Below are 24048 nucleotides of genomic sequence, written 5' to 3' on the forward strand. Positions count from 1 at the left end.
AAAACCATGACATCATTTTCTCGAATTTTCCAAGCTGTTGAAAGGCACAGTCAACTTAGTGTATGTAAACTTCTGACCCACTGGAATTGTGATACAGGTAATTATAAGTGAAATAATCTGTCTGTAAACAATTGTTAGAAAAATTACTTGTGTCATGCACTAATCGACTTTCCAAAACCATAGTTTGTTCAGAAGACATTTGTGGAGTGGTTGAAATATTGGTTTAATGCCTCCAACCTAAGTGTATGTAAATTTCCAACTTCAACTGTAGCTCTGAGTAAAACTGCGCAAAGCATTTATTAATATCCTGCGGATCTGTTACTATTTTACCCTTCTTGTCTTTTGTTTTGTGAGTAGGTCTAGATGCCTGTACATGCCTCAGCCGTCTTGCTAATAATTTATGTGGTGTGTCACCCAGTTCAAAATTACTTTGTTGCCTTCTAGCTAGTAAAGAGCCCACCCGTTTCGTGATCTTTGTGATCTTCTCAAGGACTGCATTCGAGGAATTTGTCCTAAAAATGTTCTCCTGTTCCCCTAACTCTCTTTCAATTTCTCTCAGCCTTGTATTGGCGCGTTTCATCCTCTCTGATGTATAAGAAATAATGTAACCTCTAATCACAGCCTTTAGCGATTCCCAAAGGGTGGATTCGTCAACATCACCCGTGTCATTAGCTCTGAGGAAAAAGGCAATCTGCTCCTTCAAATACTGACAACAACTCTCATCTTTCAACAAGTATGCGTCTAAGCGCCACGGCCGCCGACCTGTAGACATATTGTCGAGTTTCAGCACCATGGACAGAGGAGAGTTGTCCGTAATTAGAATAGGGTGATAGGTAACCGACGCAGCTGCTGAAATTAGTTTTGAGTCCAACAAAAAATGGTCAATTCTGGAATATGATTTATGAACTGACGAAAATAACGAATAATCCCTATCTGTTGGGTGCGTCAGTCTCCAAATATCGACAATATTAAGGGTTGTCATCAATGTATTTAGACAGACACTGGCATTTGATTGTTGAAGTGACCTTGATAGCTGTTTATCTAAAAGAGGATATAACATATAGTTAAAGTCACCTCCAACAATAACACTTGTATCTGAGATATTTGGTATGGCCTTAAATACCCTTTGAAAAAAGAATGGATCATTGAAGTTGGATCCATATAAATTGACCAAGGTTATTGATTTCGAATTCAGTGTACCAGCAACAATAATATACCGACCATTAGGATCTGAAATCGAAGATGAGTAAACAAAAGGAATGTTTTTCCTTATCAGGATTGCTATCCCTCTCGCTTTTGCATCAAAATTAGACTGGTATATCTGACCGATCCAGCCGACTCGTAGCTTGGCCTGAGCAGAGCGTTTAATATGAGTTTCTTGAAGAAGCACTATGTCAGCCCCCAGTGATTTAAGATGAGAAAGAACTTTAGCTCGTTTCACGACATGACCTAAGCCATTACACTTCCAGCTGACTATCTTTATTCCACCAGGTCTACTCTGTGCTCGGTCACTATGTGGCATTTCTTATTTTAGAGCAAATTGTTGCTGTCATACAAAACCCAAAAGAAAAACATCCCGCCATGCGGGAGCTCGTCATGCCTCCTGTATTAAATTTGAACATAAAACACAGACCCCGTACCCCCTCCCGACCCATTACTGAGTGACTTCCCCAAACGAAGCACTCCTTGACTAACACACAAACCTGAGGGTGTCTAGACATACAGCTTGAACTAACTCGTCATCTATAGATTCTCCGCAAATAAACAAATATTAAATAACACTTAACTCTCACGTTAGGGGGTGAGTGGTGCTAAAACATGATAGGCTAATCTATGCTATATAAGCCATAACATTTCACCCATCATATAAGTCCCAATTTCTGATGTTCTGATCGAAAAGACATAGGCAGGAAATTCAAACGCATTCCTGGCCTGTATTTGGCCATTTAGCCGGTCGACACAGCCATTCGTATCCTCATCCAGGGAGCTTGCTTGACAAGAACAGATCGGCCCCTTTTGGGTTGTCAAACGTATGTGTTGATCCATCGATTGTCACCTGTTGGCCGCCCTGCATTTCTTGAGCAACTTTTCATACTCTTTCCGTTGGTTCCTCACCTCCAAAGTAAGATCTGGGTAGAAAGACACCCTGGCTCCGTTGTAGTTAAGGGGGAACTTTTGACTAGCCAGCTTGAGGATGAGATCCCTGGTCTGGGGTTAGTGCAGCCGTGCGATGAGTGACCTTGGTGGCGCGCCCTTGGCCGGCTTCGTTGCCTGTGATCTGTGTGCGCGGTCGATCAGGATGGCCGTTTTGAAGTGTTCAATCCACAGCAATGCCACTATCATCCCCGAGACCAATTCAGTGTGTTTCCCTTTCTCAGTATCCTCCTGGATCCCAAATATTCGGATGTTCTGGCATCTTGAATGCGACTCGAGCATTTCCAATGGGACTTACAGGTTTTTTTTTTCTTCATTTTTTTACGTTGTACACTGTTTCTCTGTTTCACCCTGTCCTTAGTTACCTTCACAGTTTCAGTCAAAGTCCCAATACTCTTTGAGATGTCAGTCAACCTTGTGTCCACCTTCTTGCTTAGTGAGTTTATAGCAGACAGTAGGTCACTTTGAGTAGGTTCTGTGGGGAACTCTTGGGAGCTAGCATCTTCAGCTAACTCCTCGTGGGTCGGCGATGTTGAAATCTCCTTAAAATTATCTTGTTTAGTGCCCCCTTTTTTGGTGCCAGACTATGTTTGAAGTTATAGGTTGAGAGATTAAGATAAATATCAATTTATTTCAAAATTGAGAGGAGCTCTAACAAAGCACGTCTACTCCATAGCACGTTCTCTAGCACACACCCTAAAACTTGTTTTTCAACCACACACAAATTTATTGATAACAAACTATAGTTTTGGCAAGTCGGTTAGGACATCTACTTTGAGCATGACACAAGTCATTTTTCCAACAATTGTTTACAGACAGATTATTTCACTTATAATTCACTGTATCACAATTCCAGTGGGTCAGAAGTTTACATACTCTAAGTTGACTGTGCCTTGAAACAGCTTGGAAAATTCCAGAAAATGATGTCATGGCTTTAGAAGCTTCTGATAGGCTAATTGACAACATTTGAATCAATTGGAGGTGTATGGCATCATGAGGAAGGAGAATTATTTGGGTATATTGAAGCAACATCTCAAGACATCAGTCAGGAAGTTAAAGCTTGGTCGCAAATGGGTCTTCCAAATGGACAAAGACCCCAAGTATACTTCCAAAGTTGTGGCAAAATGGTTTAAGGAAAACAAAGTCAAGGTATTGGAGTGGCCATCACAAAGCCCTGACCTCAATCCTATAGAAAATTTGTGGGCAGAACTGAAAAAGCGTGTGCGAGCAAGGAGGCCTTACAAACCTGACTCAGTTACACCAGCTCTGTCAGGAGGAATGGGCCAAAATTCACCCAACTTATTGTGGGAAGCTTGTGGAAGGCTACCCGAAACGGCAGAAGACTTGTTAATTTTCAAGTGTTTAACTCGATCATTGGTGTTTCCGCTCTAGGTCGTGGTTGTTATCTTTTGGGATCGCACCGGTTATTGGTCGCATGGATTAGTAGCAAGACTGTTGCAAAGCTTTGACATACAAACCATCAGACGGACAGACAGTGCAACTGCAAGCCTGAAGTCAACAGCTAAGACTCTCTCTCTCTCTCTCTCTCTCTCTCTCTCTCTCTCTCTCTCTCTCTCTGTCTCTCTGTCTCTCTCTCTCTCTCTGTCTCTCTCTCTGTCTCTCTCTGTATCGCTCCAGTGCTTTACACTGCAGCAGACTTTCTTATTTTTCAATGCGCTTCCCTTTGACGCTCAATGTCGCTGGACTATTATTGCCCTGCCAGACATATTTGGGTTGACATTTTATTAAAGGGAGGTTGCTTGCGAGTTTATTGTGTATTGTTATTTGAACTGTATTGATGTGGTGTGGTACTATTGATTATTGCAAATCCTCTAATGTTGATGACTGGGTTCTTTCTCGTCAAATGTTTCTATGAATTTGCCGTTAAATTGCTCTGACATTATTGTATGAGGTACTATTGGTTGGGTTACCCCTGTGCTGTGATGTGTTTTATATGGGGTGTCTTGTATTTTCTCTCCGCTGGCTATCTGGCAAACCAGCTACACTCTAGGCAGTCTATTCTGCTGATGTGTGTGTGTCTGGTAGTGGTACTCTATCTATACTACTCTTTTCCTTTCGGCAGGGTTAATACCTGCCTGGCGCCCGAGCAAAATCTTTATCTTTACCCCTCTAACAATACCGCTACACTGTATAATGTAAAGCCAGAAGAAGTCTATGGCAGGGCCACTCATGGGATATACATTGCCTTCGGAAAGTATTCAGACCCCTTGACTTTTTTCACATTTGGTTACGTTACAGCCTTCTTCTAAAATGGATTAGCAATCTAGACACAATACACCATAATGACAAAGCGTAAACAGGTTTTTAGAAATGTTTGCATATACACTGCTCAAAAAAATTAAGGGAACACTAAAATAACACATCCTAGATCTGAAGTCATGAAATGATCTAATTAAATACTTTTTTCTTTACATAGTTGAATGTGCTGACAACAAAATCACACAAAAATAATCAATGGAAATCCAATTTATCAACCCATGGAGGTCTGGATTTGGAGTCACACTCAAAATTTAAGTGGAAAACCACACTACAGGCTGATCCAACTTTGATGTAATGTTCTTAAAACAAGTCAAAATGAGGCTCAGTAGTGTGTGTGGCCTCCACGTGCCTGTATGACCTCCCTACAACGCCTGGGCATGCTCCTGATGAAGTGGCGGATGGTCTCCTGAGGGATCTCCTCCCAGACCTGGACTAAAGCATCCGCCAACTCCTGGACAGTCTGTGGTGCAACGTGGCGTTGGTGGATGGAGCGAGACATGATGTCCCAGATGTGCTCAATTGGATTCAGGTCTGGGGAACGGGCGGGCCAGTCCATAGCATCAATGCCTTCCTCTTGCAGGAACTGCTGACACACTCCAGCCACATGAGGTCTAGCATTGTCTTGCATTAGGAGGAACCCAGGGCCAACCGCACCAGCATATGGTCTCACAAGGGGTCTGAGGATCTCATCTCGGTACCTAATGGCAGTCAGGCTACCTCTGGCGAGCACATGGAGGGCTGTGCGGCCCCCCCAAAGAAATGCCATCCCACACCATGACTGACCCACCGCCAAACCGGTCATGCTGGAGGATGTTGCAGGAAGCAGAACGTTCTCCACGGCGTCTCCAGACGCTGTCACGTCTGTCACATGTGCTCAGTGTGAACCTGCTTTCATCTGTGAAGAGCACAGGGCGCCAGTGGCGAATTTGCCAATCTTGGTGTTCTCTGGCAAATGCCAAACGTCCTGCACGGTGTTGGGCTGTAAGCACAACCCCCACCTGTGGAGGGTGGGCCCTCATACCCCCCTCATGGAGTCTGTTTCTGACCGTTTGAGCAGACACGTGCACATTTGTGGCCTGCTGGAGGTCATTTTGCAGGGCTCTGGCAGTGCTCCTCCTGCTCCTCCTTGCACAAAGGCGGAGGTAGCGGTCCTGCTGCTGGGTTGTTTCCCTCCTACGGCCTCCTCCACGTCTCCTGATGTACTGGCCTGTCTCCTGGTAGCGCCTCCATGCTCTGGACACTACGCTGACAGACACAGCAAACCTTCTTGCCACAGCTCACATTGATGTGCCATCCTGGATGAGCTGCACTACCTGAGCCACTTGTGTGGGTTGTAGACTCCATCTCATGCTACCACTAGAGTGAAAGCACCGCCAGCATTCAAAAGTGACCAAGACATCAGCCAGGAAGCATAGGAACTGAGAAGTGGTCTGTGGTCCCCACCTGCAGAACCACTCCTTTATTGTGGCTGTCTTGCTAATTGCCTATAATTTCCATCTGTTGTCTATTCCATTTGCACAACAGCATGTGCAATTTATTGTCAATCAGTGTTGCTTCCTAAGTGGACAGTTTGATTTCACAGAAGTGTGATTGACTTGGAGTTACATTGTGTTGTTTAAGTGTTCCCTTTATTTTTTTGAGCAGTGTATATTAAAATAAAATCACGGATACCTTATTTACATATGTATTCAGACTTTTGCTCTGAGACTCTAAATTGAACTCAGGTGCATCCTGTTTCCAAATATCATCCTTGAGATGTTTCTACAACTTGATTGGAGTCCACCTATGGTAAATTCAGTTGATTGGACATGATTTGGAAAGGCATAAAAAATAGCCTTGCAGCAGTGCTCCCCATCCAATCTGACAGAGCGTGAGAGGATCTACAGAGAAGAATGGGAGAAACTCCCCAAATAAAGGTGTGCCAAGCTTCTAGCTTCATACCCAAGAAGACTCGAGGCTGTAATTTCTGCCGAAGGTGCTTCAACAAAGTGCTTTATGTAAATGGGATATTTCTGTTACATTTTTTGATACATTAGCAAATTTTTTTTTTTTTACTTGATTTTGCTATGTTATTATGGGGTATTGTGTGTATTTTGATGAGAAAAAACAACTATTGAATCAATTTTAGAATAAGGCTGTAACCTAATAAAATTTGGAAATAGTCAAGGGTTCTGAATACTTTTCGAAGGGACTGTCGGCTGGATAGCTGGGTTCATTTTATGACTTTTCCCCTAGCTTGCTATGCTACCAGCAATGTCATGGTGTACCTGATTTGTTTGAGAATGTATGGTCTTTCTATAAGGAACAGGAACCTCATAGTGATTTGGTTGACATTTATTTAAAGGTTATCACTTGACTACAGCAGTACTCTGGTGATCTGAGATAGTTTCAAATTAGCAGGGAGAGCTGTTAAAATGTTCTGGACTTGTATTTTAGGCCGAGGTTGTTTTTACCTGGAAAGTCAGTTTAAACAGATTCTTATTTACAATGACGGCCTACGGGGAACAATGGGTTAACTGCCTTTTTCCAGGGCAGAACAACAGATTTTTACCTTGTCAGCTCGGGGATTCAATCCAGCAACCTTTCAGTTACTGGCCCAACGTTCTAACCACTAGGTTACGTGCCACCCCTGGGTGGTTATTACCTGGGTGGTTTTTGGCCTGCCTCACTCCTTGGCCCAGGTCTACAATATGACTAACCTTTTATTTGTATTTTTTATTTAACTAGGCAATTCAGTTAAGAACAAATTCTTATTTACAATGACGGCCTAACCCGGCCAAACCCGGACAACGCTGGGCCAATTGTGCGCCGCCCTATGGGACTCCCAATCATGGCCGGTTGTGATTCAGCCTGGAATCGAACCAGGGTCTGTAATGACGCCTCTAGCACCTCTTACACCGCTGCGCCACTCGGGAGCCCTAACCTTCAAGGTTAGGGTTAGCATGTTCTCCGCTCCACTGCCTGACAAGAAATGGGTTTGACAGTTGAACCATGGTAAAGCTCTCTACTGATGGTGTTTCTCACCAGGCATAAGTATATTTTTGAATTTAAATCTTCCATTGAGCACCCTGCTTCACTGCATTTCTGATGATCTGGTATTTTTTTGAGTAGAGTTCAGTATTCTTGTTTAGGTCTTATACGGTATACTGTGCTTATCCCTAATTTATTCCTAATTTGTTCCTTAATTTTCTGTGTTTGGTTAATTACATCTCAGCATCACAAATGTTTTATTTTGGTCTGAATAAGCTTTGTTAAGGACCAAGATTACTGCTATAAGTGGCCCTCATTAACATTGGCAGAGACGTTTCAAAAGTGAAGGAGACTAACAATATTTGGCATTTACTCATGCTAATGAAATGGAGGTTTGCTGTCAAGCCTCTGTGCAATTGCTTTGATTGATGCATGTAAAGAGGCACTTGAAAGATGGTGCATTCTGACTGGCTCTTTGAAAACCACAGCATGGGCAGCATTTCAATCACAACACCCACTGCGTCTCCTAATGGCACACTCACACAGGCTAACCTGCGTGTACTGTAGTAGCGATGTCTGCCAACCCCTCTGGCATGACTGGCACAGTTTGTGTGGGCGGCAAGGCATCAGTATCCCTTATGTGGGCTATCTGTTTCTGCTCTCCAGATCACCAATTAACTCCACTCTCCTGCCTTCCACATACAGACCAACGACGTGCCAGTATGGATGGTTTAAGCTGCAATATATCTCCTCTACTTTCTGCGTTAGAAATGTTCCTGTCAAATGTAGTAAACCAAGTCTGCTCAGTCTTATTCCCCATCACCCGGAATGACAGATTTGCTTTTGGAAAGCCAGGTTGGGCATGGTCGCTTTCGTAACTTTGATTGAGTGGAAGGATGCGGGTTTAAGTCCTGCGACAGTGACTCAACAATCAGGGATCAGTCACTATCACACAAGCCAAAGTATTTATATGTGGGACACGTTCGATTGGAGAACCATCTAATGATAGAACATGTAGTTCATCTGAAATGTTCTTACAAGAGTTTAAAAACATTTATGTAGTTTTGCCCGTATTAAGCACAAGTGTTAAATCAGCATGGGATTCCTGCATAGATTTCTGCAAATGATTGCCTCGATGCAGTGAGGAATTACCCCTGAATTTTTATGGTCTGGTTTTTGTCGGTCTTGATAGTCTTCTAAGAGCCCATTGTATTTAAATGTCCAAAGCATCCTGCAATTACATTTCCATAGCGCTTACTGATGCTAAAAAAAGAGAGCTGAATGTGTGTGAATGCTTTAGTCAGTTTGTTTGTGGATCGTTTGTGTGTGTGTGTCTTCAATATGCCTCCCTGCGTGTCTGTTTTTTAGGAAAGAAACATCACCATAGGTTTGAGTGGGTTTAGGAAGAAGTCAGCTTGAAATGGATTTTCAATTAAAAAAGGCAATTTAGCCACAGTTTGAGAGGAGAGCTCTTGCTCCTTTCCGGATGGGCAGATTAGCATAATTGCCCCATAAGGCCTGAATTAGCATCTGTAAATCTTAATTTGATAATGCATCTCTTCGTCGAGGTGGCAAGACGGAATTGGATTAGGGTCTTAATTCTCATTAGTGTTGTTTGACAAAGATCCTTTTCATAACACCAAGATGTCATCAGCTGAAATTTGAAGGAAATTAATTCATTTTTATAGCGGCATATTGGTCCAGGGCCATCTTCACAATTCGGTTAATTTCCCTTTCATCAAATCTTCCTTTCTCTCTTTAAACACTTCACCTCAATTCTTGGCTTTCATATTGTTTGACATTCACTGGTGTCATATCTTTATAAGTGACTATCATTTTAGCTGATTGAATGCCTCCTCAGTATTCCACTCATGGGGCTCTATTTTGAGTGTCTTTCAATCCAATATGCTGGTCCCTAAAGATCTAAGAAAATCCTACAATGAATGTTTGTCTTATTTTCATCTGTTGAAAATAATTTTATTTGTGATTTTATTTTCAAAATACAATTTTCATTATGGTTCAGCCAAAATAATATATCATGCTAGGTGCATCGTTACTGCCTGCATTCTACAGGATGCAAAGCATTGGCAATGTTCCCAACTCTGATCTCTGTATTCTCTCTTTTTTTCAGGAAACCAGAATGAACTGCATCCGAATAGCCCGGAAAGGTAATTCAACATGAATATTTTCATTGACCAAAACGGTGACCTTTTATGGATCTCCCCGAGTCTCTGAAGTCCTGTAGGCTTTACTGTAGCATGTTGACCTTACACTCTAAATGCAACTCCAAAGATGAAAATATGTGTTGGGTTCAGGTCCAAACACTAGTCTTTGTGCTGGTATTCCAGACATGTACTGTAGATGGAGTCTAGCATGTGGAAGAAGCAGGGGGATTTCTCTGAAGATCCATGTTGTTTAGTGATGAGGCAGACTCCTGTGAGCTTTCCTCTCCTTGCCTTCAGAGAAAAGGACAGCAAGCAGGGAGAGATTAGAGATCAGGCTTTGATCATGTTTGTTTGGGGGGGACAACCATAGTTGTACTAAAGGCAGTTCCACTGTTCCCGTCAGACAGGTACACTACTCAGAGGGTGAGAGAAACATCTGAGGGCTTTTGACCCCTGTCTGCTCAAGAAGGGCCCTTCACATCAAAAACACAGATGGAGCTACCTGAGCCCATCAATATCAGCAATGTTTCTCCCCCCTTCCTCCCTCCCACTCTCTATCACCCTGCCACAGGGACTCAAAGGGACATGAAAAGGGTATATAAATTGACTTCTGATGGCACGACAGGCTCTCCCCCTCTGCCGTTGTTCGCTGTCGGATCGTGCTTACTAAAAGTAATGTATTTATAGTTATCATAGCGCTGCAACAGTAAGCTAGTCTTGCTAGTAAATTGACTTGGCAAGGTGTACTTTTCGGTGAAGGCCTCTTTTTGTGACTGAGTAATGAAAGAGACCAGGCTCTCTTGAAGCATGAATCCAAAAGGCAAGGCAAGCCATTTTAGCTCTGCGTCTCACTCCATCTGCTCCTCACAGACACCCAGTTGGGCTCTGATTAATTACGCCTCGACACATTGATGAACATTACACAGTACATGTCTCTTTTCTCTAGCATATACTGTAGGCATTGAGAGAGAGAGGGAAAGAAAACATAAAGGGCCTTGATGAGAACCCTATGAAAATGTATTTGAACATTCAGCCACATTGTGTTTTAACCCCCCAAATAGCTTTGAAATTGGTTATAATCAACTTTAGCTACTTTTTAATCAGCCTTTTAACATCCTGCTTGAAAAACAGGAAATAATATGGTGTCCGACAGGGTTAAGTAAAAAGACCAGCTTTAGAAACTGATGGAACTAAACTGACAAATAGGATACACCAGATCATTTTAAATGTCAAGGTACAACACATCAGTGCCAGTGGTTAGTCATTTTTTATCTATGTGATCCCTCTAACGTTAAAAATGGTTGCTGCTGCATCACCACATTTTACTGGTTTTGAAGCGTTACTTTTAAACAGCCTATGATCAGCAAAGTGCAGGCAAATTATTTGGGTTTAGATAACAAAGCTGGAGATTGCATATCAACTTCCAGGTGACAATTTAATGAACAATCTCTTGGCTGCTCCCAATACAACAATAGACTTCCATTTCTCATCTAAGTGCCAATTTCCCCACTCTCAGCCAGCCGGTAGGTGTATGGATGAATGTGGAAAAAATGTAATGTTTGGCTTAATAGAAATTCCCAGACTAAGTGTGGCAAGACGATCCTATCTGTCCAGGGTGTCAGTTAAATAAATATATTTTTTCCCCCGCAGCCTTGTTATTAGGATGAAAAATATAGGCCTACTCCTGTATTTCACATGATGAATTGAAGTTATATATGGCTTCTCCATCTCTCTGTGTTGGTAATATGGCAAAGAAGGGGGTCGAGTGATAAATGGCAGATATGTGAAAGCAGAACTAATAAATGGGCTCTGCCCTATCACTAAAATGGCCACCCCGGTCAGAACTACAGATCACAAAATGGCTGACTGCCAAAACTACAATTCCCAGAAGCAAGGGGAACCCTCAGAAGGTGGGGCCGACCCACAAATAAAGGGTCAAGACAAACCAGGAAGAGGGAGAGAAAGGGCTGGAAGGATCTGTGAACCATAGAGAAAGAGACAACATATATCGGCTGGATTTACTGTGTATGAGCTGGACTGTTTGGATGTGCCTGTTGGCATTTGGACCTGGACCTACCGGGAACCCGAGTCGTGTACTGAACCCTGCTATCCTTGACCTTGCCTGCGGCCTGGGTGGACCTGTTCGAAATAACTCTCATTCTGGGGTGATTTTGGTGACAGTTTCCCACTTAATTTGTGACAAATGCTCCTAATCTTGAAGAGATTTGCCACACCTGGTGGAGAATGCGGGCAAATGGACTAACCATACCGCTGGTTAGGTAGAGAAAAAAAAATGTTCAGTTAGCACTCCAAAGGGGAGTCAGTTTTTTTTGTGGCTTTGTTTGGTTATGACAGTTTTCTCGGGAAAATTAGTATGGGGGAGCCATACAGGCCCTGTTACAAGCGGCGGCCGCCCAACAAGAGGCAACTAGAGCTCAACAAATAGCTCATCAGGATGCAATGTGAATGTATCAGGACACATTACAGGTCCAGCACCGCACCAACCAGCTGCTCAGAGAGGAGCAAGAGAGAAATACCCGGGAGTTAAGAGAAGGCCTAAAAGAGCTAGTGGACCAAATTGGGGCCCAGTTACCAGCTGCAAATACCCAGAGGCGGGCCAATCATTTTCTTAAAAAAATGACAAAGCAGGATGATGTGGAAGCATATCTCACCACCTTCAAAAGGACGGCAGAGAGGGAGAGGTGACCGAAAGAAGAATGGGCAGGGCTTCTGGCAACATACCTGGCAAGGGACGCTCAAAAAGCGTATTTCAACCTCGAGTTGAAAGATGCACAGGATTACGATAAACTAAAGGGAGGGATTCTGACTAGATTGGCAGTGACCGATACCGTGAGGGCACACCGCTTCCGCCAGTGGTCCTACCGACCTTGACAACCCCCCCGAACACAGATGTTCGACTTGGCACGGAAATGGTTGCTACCGGAGACCCATTCATCCGCCGAGATCATCGAGACCATCGTACTCAACCAGTTTCAGCGAGGTCTACCCCAAGAAGTTCGACGATGGGTTGGCCAGAATGAGGTACTTTCCACTGACCATCTCGTGGGCCTGGTTGAAGGGTATTGTACAGCAGGCACAGGAGGAAAGATCCCCATTCCCCAGGCCTGGACGAACCAGCGAACAGGGTAAGACTGTTGGAGGGGGAAGAGAGCAGTGTGGGGCCATGAGGAAAGAATCACAATGGGACCGAGACACTACGGAAAAAGCCATAAACCGTCACCGGGGGTTGAGGGGGTCTCCCCCCCCGAAACCCTATTATCTGTTACAATTGTAATCGACCGGGACATATTGCAGCCTACTGCCCTATTAAAGAAGAGCCAAGGTAATGTAACCTCAGTGAAAAAGAAGAAGCTCATATATGGTGTGCATGTCCTTTGGTAACCACTGTACTTGAAAGATCAAAAAACAAACATATGTGAAGGTTGAAGGGATTCCAGCAGTATGCTAAACCTGGTCGTTGCAAACCTAGTGTTGACTCATAAACTGGATACAAGTCAGGATATCAGTGTTACGTGCATTCATGGGGATACCCGTCTGTACCCCACAGCCTTAGTGAGCATACAAACTGAGGACGGTCTGCTGGATTATGAGGTCGGCGTGGTCCCAAAGACACCATATGATGTAATACTGGGTAGATACTTTCCTAACTTTGCAAAGTTAGGCCAAAAGAACAGCATATTTGAGAAGCCAACAACCCTGACCAAGCAGGAAGTAGCATGTAGCCTTCAAGCCAAGAAAAGGGGTATCCCAGGGGCCAACCTCACAGGTGCTAGTAGGGGAGGATGAGGAAGAAGTGGCAGACCTCGTTGATAACGAGCAGCCCGGTACTAGTGGGGCTGGTGATCAAACTGAATCCAAAGGACAACTATCTAAAACCAGCAGACCTGGCAGGGTCCCTGACTAATTTCGGGACGGCCCAAAGCCAGGATCCAACCCTGCAGCAAGCCAGAACAGATGTGCGGGTCGTCGATGGTACCCCCATAAATGATGGGATGATGCCTAATAGTTTTCCCCACTTCATCATGAAAAAGGGTTTGGTGTACAGAGTCTCAAAAATAGGGGTTGATGTGGTGGAACAGTTGTTGGTCCCCACCCAGTACCGGAGGACAGTACTGGATCTAGCTCATGGGCCATTCTGGGTGGACACCTTGGTATCGATAAAACCCGAGACTGGATTGTAAGGAGGTTTTGCTGGCCAGGAATTCAGGCTGAAGTGGCTCGGCATTGTGGAGAGTGCCCGGAGTGCCAGTTAACAGCTCCCCGACCAGCTGTTAGAAGCCCGTTAGTGCCACTCCCCATAATCGAAACGTCATTTGAGAGGATGGCGATGGATATAGTGGGCCCACTACCCAAATCCACAAGAGGACACCAATACATTCTGGTCATTCTAGATTATGCCACTTGCTACCCAGAAGCCATTCCCGTTCGGATGATGGCTTCCAAAAATATCGCCAAGGAATTAGTGCTCCTGTTCACCAGGGTAGGGGTTCCAAAGGAGATCCTTACTGACCAGGGGTCCCCCCTTTATGTCCCGCCTTATGGCGGAGCTTTGTAAATTGTGGCAGGTGAAACAGTTGAGGACATAGTTTTACCATCCTCAGACTGAGGATGAGAGATTCAACTGTACCCTGAAGTCAATGCTCAGAAAGGTAATCAATAAGGATGGGAAAAACTGGGATTGCATGTTGCCGTATCTGATGTTTGCCATTAAAGAGGTTCCTCAAGCCTTGCTGGGGTTTTCCCGCTATGAGCTGGTATATGGGATGCACCCCCGGGGAATCTTAGACATCGCCCGGGAAACCTGGGAGCACCAATCCACCCCATATACTAGTGTCATAGAGCACGTCACGGCTATGCAAGACAGGATAGCCACAGTCATGCCCATCATCAGAGAGCACATGAGACAAGCACAAGAGCACCAGCGGCACACTTATAACCGGCAGGCTACCCTGAGGGAATTTCAACCGGGAGATAAGGTGTTAGTGCTGATCCCCACGGCAGAGTGCAAACTACTAGCCACATGGAAAGGACCATATGAAGTACTGGAGAGAATAGGAGAAGTTAATTATCAGATCCGACAGCCAGGTCGATGGCCCCAGGAACACATCTTTCACATTAACCTGTTAAAAGCATGGAGAGAGAGAGAAACACTAATGGTCACGTACCCCACACACACTCAGGAGACAGCCAAAGTAAATATTCCACCTACTCTGTCCCCAGCACAGGTACAGGAAGTAAAGACCCTGATCCAGAAAAACAGATGTGTTTTCAGAGGTACCCAGCCGAATGATATCGTTTCCCTACCAGGGAGAAAAGTGAGCATGAGGCCATATCGGGTACCTGAGACTCGACAGGCCGCGATTAGAGCAGAGACGGAGAAAATGTTGGCAGCTGGACTGATCAAAGAGTCACATAGTGAGTGGTCTAGCCCAATTGTGATGGTCTCCAAGCCCGATGGGTCTTTGCGGTTCTGTAACGATTTTCAGGAGGGAATGAAATCTCCAAGTTTGATGTCTACCCCATGCCCCGAGTAGATGAACTACTGTAGAAAATTGGTAAAGCTCGGTACATTACGACCCTGGACCTAACCAAAGGGTACTGGCAAATTCCTCTGACCCCCAGTGCCAAAGAAAAGACAGCCTTTGCAACCCCTGATGGTTTGTTTCAATACACCGTCATGCCATTCGGCTTACACGGGGCCCCAGCCACCTTTCAATGGCTAATGGACAAGGTCCTAAAACCGCACCGAGCGTACGCCGCAGCTTATTTGGATGACAAGGGGATCTACAGCCCAGATTCCCACTTACCCCGGATACAGGCAGTGTTAGACGCCCTTAGAAAGGCAGGGCTCACAGGGAACCCTGCCAAGTGTTACGTGGGGTTAGAGGAAACAGAGTATCTGGGATACACCGTGGGAAGAGGGTTAATCAAACCCCAACTTAAGAAGGTGGAGGCAATTAGAGAATGGCTGAAACCAGTAAATAAGAAGCATGTTCGAGCCTTCCTAGGGCTGACCGGTTACTACCGGAAGAACATCCCAAGTTATTCCACAGTGGCCGCCCCACTCACCGACATGACTAGAGCCAGAAGGCCACACATGGTCAAATGGGATGAAAGGGCCACCAAAGCATTTAGGACATTACAGGAGGCTCTCTGCCGTAATCCAGTGCTGGTGGTACCAGACTTTGAGAGTTCGTGGTTCAGATGGATGCCTCAGAGGTCGGCTTGGGAGCAGTGCTATCCCAAGAGGTAGAAGGGGTGAAACACCCCATCCTGTTTTTAAGCAGGAAGCTGGAACCACGGGAGAACGACTACTCAGTCGTTGAGAAAGAGGCGCTGGCAGTAAAGTGGGCTCTAGAAAGCCTGAAATACTACCTGCTTGGGCGCCACTTCACCCTCATCAGTGACCATGGCCCACTCACCTGGATGCATAGGGCTAAAGAGAAGAATGCTTGGGTGATGCGGTGGTTTTTGAGTCTCCAACCGTTTCCCTTTGACTTAAATGACAGAGCAGGGAAGGAAATGGGAAATGTGGATGGTTATCCCACATGCACGCATATTTTGCTGCGGTAGCCCGACCTAGGGGGTCGGATCTAGGGGGGAGATGTGTGGCAAAGAAGGGGGTCGAGTGATAAATGGCAAATATGTGAAAGCAAAACTAATAAACGGGCTCTGCCCTATCACTAAAATGGCCACCCCGGTCAGAACTACAGATCACAAAATGTCCGACTGCCAAAACTACAATTCCCAGAAGCAAGGGGAACCGTCAGAAGGTGGGGCCGACCCACAGATAAAGGGTCAAGACAAACCAGGAAGAGGGAGAGAAAGGGCTGGAAGGATCCTTAACAGCTTCTGCCCCCAAGCCATAAGACTGCTGAACAATTAATCAAATGGCCACCGGACTATTACATTGACCCCCCCCCCTCAACTAACCTGTACCCCCGCACAATGACTCGGTACCGGTACCCCCTGTATATAGCCTCGTTATTGTGTTTTTTTTAATTTTTATTTTAGTTGGGAAATGTTTTCTTAACTCTTCTTGAACTGCACTGTTGTATAAGGGCTTGTAAGTTAGCATTTCACGGTTTGTATTCGGCGCATGTGACAAATAAAGTTTGATTGGATTTGACAATCCAGGTGTGGAAAGCTCTTAGAAACTGACCCAGAAAGACTCAACAGCTGGAATTGCTGCCAAAGGTGCTTCTACAAAATATTGACTTAAGGGTGTGAATACTTATGTAAATTTGATATTTCTGTATTTCATTTTCAATAAATGTGCACACATTTCTAAAAACATGTTTTCACTTTGTCATTATGGGGTATTTTGTGTAGATCTGTAGCCAGGTCGCAATTGTAAATGAGAACTTGTTCTCAACTTGCCTACCTTAAATAAAGGTGAAATAAAATAAATAAAAAAGATGGGTGAGAGAAACAAATATATTTAATCCATTTTGAATTCAGCCTGTAACTTAACAAAATGTGGAATAAGTCAGAGTATGAATGCTTTCTGAAGGGAGGCTAGCTGAATTAGTTATACCTGTCACCCTTGTATGTCAAGCAAACTTGTGATACACAAAAAGATTACCTGTGATACTCATGTATTGAACTCCAAGGATGTATCCACTTTGTCAGGGGAGACATAAGGCTCAGAGCCCATTAGTCTACGTGATCTGTACACCAATGACATCTATGGTAATTATCTGAATATTTGTGATAGACTGTAAAAACATTAGTGTCAGAGTACATACAATGCTGCTAAAACTTTGGGACTATCCCCTATCATATACAGTATTTGGAGATTTTTCATTTTAAAAAAACTCTCCGCACCAACCACAAACCTCTCCAAAATGTACTGTAAGAGTTCTCCCCCATAGGGATGAGGTTGGTAAAATGCCCCTGGGCCTGGTTGTACAAGGAGAGGGCTAAAACATGGCTTATTTTCCATTTCCTCTGCCCCAGATCTCATTCTGCCCTTGTGAGCCTTTATTCCAACAGCTAGCTAGCTATCTAGACCTCTTTCCTTAGGCCAGCTTTGACTTTCTCCTCCACTAGGGAATGGCTGTGTAACTGTTCCTAAAGGCACAGTAGGGCTGGTTGCAGAGCTGCTTGGGCCTTAAGGAGAGGCTGACACTACACAGAGAAAGTAGATAAGTGGGTTCCTGCTACAAGACATAAAAAGCTTCTTGCTTCTCCTACCATTTCCATAAGTGTAGAGCTTTGTGCCAATGAGTTGAGTAACTTGCTATTATAATAATGGCCTTTACCGTATCTTACAGACACTGGGACACCTTGAAATTATACTGGGGAAAGGGGAATACCTAGTCAGTTGCACAACTGAATGCATTCAACTGAAATGTCTTCTGAATTTAACCCCTCTCAATCAGAGAAGTGCAGGGGGCTGCCTTAATCGACATCATTGGCACCCAAGGAGCAGTTGTTAACTGCCTTGCTCAAGGACAGAACAGCACATTTTTCCACCTTGCCAGTTAGGGGATTCGAACTAGCAACCTTTCGGTTACGGGCCCAATGCTCTTAACGGCTAGGCTACCTGCCACCCATACTCTACTGTACTCGTGTGGATTTAAATTAACCACACTATCATCTTGAATTTAGATTAGTATTGTCTTGGATTTCTTCCACAAAAAAAAACACTTTTTTGATGTGGCATTAAACATACTGAGGTTGTACAGAATGTCTTCTTCTTCAAGCAAAGTCACATTCATTAGGGCACACAGTTGAAAACGAAAAGGTCCAGGTAGGCACTCTATTTCAGTCTGTGTTCTTCTGTTTGGTGCCTGTTGAACCCGAAACAGGTACTCAGTGTGGCAAGTTTGTGAAGACCCTCCACAAAACATTCCCCCAGTCCTAGACAACTTTTATCCCTGGCCTCATACAGTATATCTCATCCCTCCTATCCTGTGTATCACTCGAAGACACAAAGGGCTTTTGTTGTCGTAGGAGACGCAAATCTTTCCCCATGGCTATTAAAAGAGCAGAGAAATAGCCAATATGATTTGCATATTGAAAAGCTCTCACATGACAGTGGTCTGTTTGTGTCTCCCATCCAATTATTTTGTCTAATGAACACAAGGTGTCTATATTAGCAGGAGCTGATGCGCCGGTGAGGTCATGGTGATTCTCTATTGGCTGCTAAAAATGTGGGCACCACACACCCTTTTGTAAATGTTTTTATTGTACATTCTGGTAGCCAGACTGTTTCAATATGTAACAATCGTCCCTTGAAACATACTGCCATAGAAATAATTTCAACAGTGCATATGAATGCACAGATGTGGCGGTGAAGAGTCAGTCTGTTTTGAAACATTGTCTTTTCTCAGCAGTCAGGGTGTTAGTGTGAATGCAGCCATTGTGATGTTACGAGTCAGGATTTGACAGAGTGATGGCTGTTGTGTATGATACGCATTGGTTATTATTGACCTGCATTTTAAGCCTGTATATTTCTTCCTTTCTCTGTATCCTTTTTTATTTTCCCCCCCTCAACCATCTCTGTCTGTATCTCTCCTTCCTTCTTTCTCTTGCTCTCTTTCTTTCTACCCCCCTCTCTGTCCCACCTCCTTTCTCTCTCCCTTCATTCCTCCCCATCTCTGCTTCCCCCCTACTCCCTTCATCACTCTCTCTCAGCGGCCTGTAAGGACCACCGACGGGCTCTGGAGGTGTCCCAACACTCAGAGGAGATGGGGCTGATCCTGGGGGTGTGTGCTGGGGGCCTGGTGGTGCTCATCCTTCTCCTGGGGGCCATCATCATCATAATCAGGAAGGGGTGAGTCACTGGCCCACATTTTTATCCCACTCCTCGGTCCTCACTCAGTTAGCCAAATAGGTAACTTTCCTCAGAGGCACATGATTACCACACAGGGTGGTAAATAAGTTGTTTCCTAACTGACAATTCTCTGGACCACACAAACCATGCTTGTGTATCTGTAGAATGTTGGTGCTATTTTTTAGATTCTACCCTCGAGTCTTCCCTAGAACTCGTATTTGCCTTTCCAAAGGGCCAGGTTGTTTTGGAGAGGGAGAGAGAGAGATGCACTACCGTTCCCTTATGGTGTATCAAAGGGACCACACTGTTCTCATCTGCAGAGCTTATCTTAGTGTGAATTATGTAATTCAATGCAAATACAATTTAATTACACACGCCGGGCAGTGGCGTGACCCATAAATGAGAGGTTAATTGGGAGGGAAAAGGTGTGCTTAAGGTAGATAATTAGCCTAGCCACTAGCTCACAAAGGTCTCACCTTCCCGCAGGTGGTGAAAACGAGAGGGTCGCCCCACACACCTTTTATGGTGGTATATGACCCAGATGTTACACCCTACTCATATACTCCCTTTCACAGGAGTGACTTAACACTGCCCTGAGGGGAGTCTCTGGGTTTTGCCTGCTTTTTAATGGTCCTCTATGATATTTAAATACATTTTTTTTTTGTATCATTCAAATGAATGATACAGTGCCCTCCATAATTATTGGGACAGTGAAGTTTTTGTTCTTCTTTTGGCTGTATACTTGACAAGTTTGGATTTGAAATCAAACAATGGTATTTTCATCCATATTGGGTGAACCGTTTAGAAATTACAGAACTTTTTGTACATAGTCCCAACATTTTAGGGGAGCAAAAGTATTTGGACAAATTCATTTGTATTAAAGTAAATGTGTATTAAAGTAGTAAAAAATAAGTATTTGTGTTCCCAAATTCATAGCATGCAATGACTACATCAAGCTTGTGACTACACATTTGTTGGGTGCATTTGCTGTTTTTTGGTTGTGTTTCAGATGGTTTTGTGCCCAATAGAAATGAATGGTAAACATTTTGTCACTTTTATTGTAAATAAGAGTAGACTGTTTCTAATCACTTCTACATAAATGTGGATGCTACCATGATTACAAATAATCCTAAATGAATGTGAATCATGATGAGTGAGAAAGTTACAGATGCACAAATATCATACACACAAAACATGCTAACCTCTCACCATTACAATAACAGGGGAAGTTAGCATTTTTTGGTGGGTATACAATTTGTGCTTCTGTAACTTTCTGCACTGTAATCTCATAGTCATTGTTTGATTTCAAATCCAAACTTTTGGAGTAGAGCCAAAAGACAAATGATTTACTGTCCCAATAATTTCGCAGAGCACTGTATATACCCCTAATTCTTGAGGGATATATAAATGCCTCATGAGCTTAGTTCCAACCCCATCATAACTCAGTCTGGTCTATGCTTGTTCAGGTGACTACGTCATGAAGCTGGTTGAGAGAATGCCAAGAGTGTGCAAAGCTGTCAACAAGGCAAAGGGTGGCTATTTGAAGAATCCGAAATATAAAATATTTTTGGATTTGTTTAACACTTTTTTTTGGTTACTACATGATTCCATAAAGAAAAACCCTTGAATGAGTAGGTGTTCTAAAACTTTTTACCGGTAGGTGTACATTTACACATATAGCAGGGATGTTGTAGGGAGAACTCAGTTCATATCGTTTCCAGTCTATTAAAGCATCAGTACTGCATCACTCTCTGTCACATTTGCATGGCTATGGAGAGGATATAATTAAAGGTTCCTGTTGGTTCCGGTTAAAAATGCCTTACCAGTGTAACAAACATACTGTGGGCGGCAGGTTAGCAGCTAAAAGCGTTGTGCCAGTAACCGAAAGGTTGCTGGTTCAAATCCCCGAGCCGGCAATGTGGAAAAATCTGTCGTTCTGACCTTTAGCAAGGTAGTTAACCCCCAACAACTGCTCCCCAGGTGCTGATGATGTCGATTAAGGCAGACCCTGCACCTCTCTGATTCAGAGGGGTTGGGTTAAATGCGAAATACATATTTCGTTTACATGCATTGTTGTGCAACTGACTAGGTAACCCCCTTTCCCTATATGTAGCCTATTAAAATACACTATATATACAAAAGTATGTGGACACGCCTTCAAATTAGTGGATTTGGCTATTTCAGCCACACCTGTTGCTGACAGGTCTATAATATTGAGCACATAGCCATACAATCTCCATAAACAAACATTAGCTCAGTGACTTTCATTGGACTCTGGAGCATTGGAAACACGTTCTCTGGAGTGATGAATCACGCTTCACCATCTGGCAGTACAACGGATGAATCTGGGTTTGGCGGATGCCAGGAGAACGCAACCTGCCTGAATGCATAGTGCCAACTGTAAACTTTGGTGGAGGAGGAATAATGGTTTGGGGCTGTTTTTCATGGTTCGGGCTAGGCCCCTTAGTTCTAGTCAGGGACGTCACTAGGCCTATTTTAAAATATTAAAATATTCATTAGACCCCCCCCTAAATAAATAAATATATCAGTCAATATATTTTCTCTGTGATTTCTTTTATCGTCAGCCGTTCCATCGCATCTTAAACTTCTTACTGGGCGTGCACTAGGACCTGGGGGAGGCTGCTGCTGCACGCGCTAGTGACTGTTAGGCCTACTTGTAGCTAACATTTTGGTTAACGTAAGCTACTTCTGTGGCTTGAGACTGCTAGCTAACAGTAAACGAACAGGAAAAGGCTCTGAGAGGACGGATTCATGCAGACAGGCTACGATGTGAATTTGTGGTAAGTTAGAACAGAGAATTCACTACTATAGACTTGTCATAATCAAAGCTTTGTTGACCAATACATTTTTATTTGAGGCTTCCTGTAAGTTACAGTGTAACAGATGTTGCGAGCTAGCTAACGGTTAACATTGTCTTTTAAATTCGACATAAGTTATGTGGCGATGATATCTAATTAACATTGTATTTAATGCAGTTTTGCCATCTGTGCCAGGCTATAAATGAGACAGATGACGTAACCTCGTGCACATGTCTTTTCATACTCAATTGCTTTCATTCAGTAGGCCATTGCAAAACAATTATCAGTAGGAAATAGTGTTGATCACAATGTCATTGTATTATCCTCAATTTCTCAACTGTAGGCTAGCTAACGACTAACGTCAGATGGATATACGGAAATTCTTCGAGAGGCAGTGCCAGCAGCTCTGCCAAAGGCCAATCCGGTGAGAAATGAAGATTTTACCAGTTCAAACAAATTAAAACTTAAACTGATTAATCACCTATTAAGCCTTGAGTTATTGTAAATATGAGTTTAGTAACAATACATTTCAAAACGCAGTAGACAAGAATGAGGGAAAGAAGCTGGAGGCTGACAGGGCTGAGGGAGCATGTCTGATGAAGGTTAGTGATAAAAAAGAGTAGATGTTTAAGCTTTCAGTTAAATTTGTACTGCATATGACAGCATATGTCTTACTTTTGTTAGGCATAAATAAATGATGTTCATGATATCTTAAAGGATCATGTAGAAAGAGAGGCTTCTGTGCAAGGCAGAGATCAACATGCGAGCTGTGTAAGTGAGCGAGAGCAAGCATGCCAAGAGAAAGAGGGACAAGAAACCGATCCAGAGCAAGAGGAACACTGATCAGATCCAGGCAGGGAGGGACAACAAACAGATCCAGAGAGGGAGGGACAGCAAACAGATCCAGAGAGGGAGGGACAGCAAACAGATCCAGAGAGGGAGGGACAGCAAACAGATCCAGAGAGGGAGGGACAACAAACCCATCCAGACAGGGAGGGACAACAAACCCATCCAGACAGGGAGGGACAACAAACCCATCCAGACAGGGAGGGACAACAAACCCATCCAGAGAAAGAAAGTAATCAAGCTGCTGCAGCAACTCCTTCCAGAAATGAGAGTGATTTAGGTGACAAAGACACTGGGCCCAGACAAGTGAAGCTGAATAGCTAACCCCACAAAAGTTTTGGTACACAGAAAAGGGCATTTCAGCACTGCTGGTTTGAGAAATACAATTGGGTAGAGTACTCTGTCAACAAAAGCTTTCTTTTAGATTTTTTGGGGGGCAAAAACATTACATTTCACTCTTGTCAGTAATGGCTGCAAAATTTTGAAAAATGCTTTCTTTAACATCTGCTAGTGATATTGCAGAGAGAAGGGAGTATCTGAGGAGAATTGTTGCGGTCACCTCAATGTTAGGAAGACTCTCTTTCCGTGCCAATGATGAATCTAGTGAAAGCATAAATAGAGGGAACTTTCTTGAATGTATGGAGCTTTTGAAGGAGTTTGACCCTTTCCTGCAAAGGTACCATACTCCATCAAATGCGACGTATCTCTCTCCAGAATCTCAGAATGACATGATCGAATGCTGTGCTCAAGAGATTACGGACACCATTTCAGTTTCTTGGTGAATGTGTATTCGTTTTTCAGTAAATCCCTAGTTAACCACAAGTTCAAACTTAGAATAGCATCAGCAGAACTTGTACAGCTCTCAAACACTCACTGGGCGTGCCAGCTGCGGTCCATAAATGCAATCCTGGACACTTTAACTGCTATTTTTGATTGTCTATCTGCCATTGGGTCCCCCATGGCTGTTGGTCTGAGAGCAAAGCTTCATAAGTTCTCCACCGTGTATTTGCTA

The 24048-nt window shown here is 43.8% G+C and overlaps 1 protein-coding gene across 8 annotated transcripts in view; it reads left to right on the forward strand.

The window, feature by feature from the left end:
* The window catches only part of ptprub (protein tyrosine phosphatase receptor type Ub), a 406174-nt gene that overhangs the window by 291797 nt on the left and 90329 nt on the right, over positions 1-24048 (forward strand). For all 8 annotated transcript variants that reach the window (XM_014169371.2, XM_014169389.2, XM_014169399.2 and 5 more), the window contains 2 exons: positions 9536-9572; positions 19233-19371. In XM_014169371.2, the coding sequence (XP_014024846.1) occupies positions 9536-9572; positions 19233-19371 (176 nt within the window). The remainder of the gene's footprint in view (positions 1-9535; positions 9573-19232; positions 19372-24048) is intronic.

The sequence above is a fragment of the Salmo salar genome, chromosome ssa02 (genome assembly GCF_905237065.1).
Source record: "Salmo salar chromosome ssa02, Ssal_v3.1, whole genome shotgun sequence".
NCBI classification, from domain to species: domain Eukaryota; kingdom Metazoa; phylum Chordata; class Actinopteri; order Salmoniformes; family Salmonidae; genus Salmo; species Salmo salar.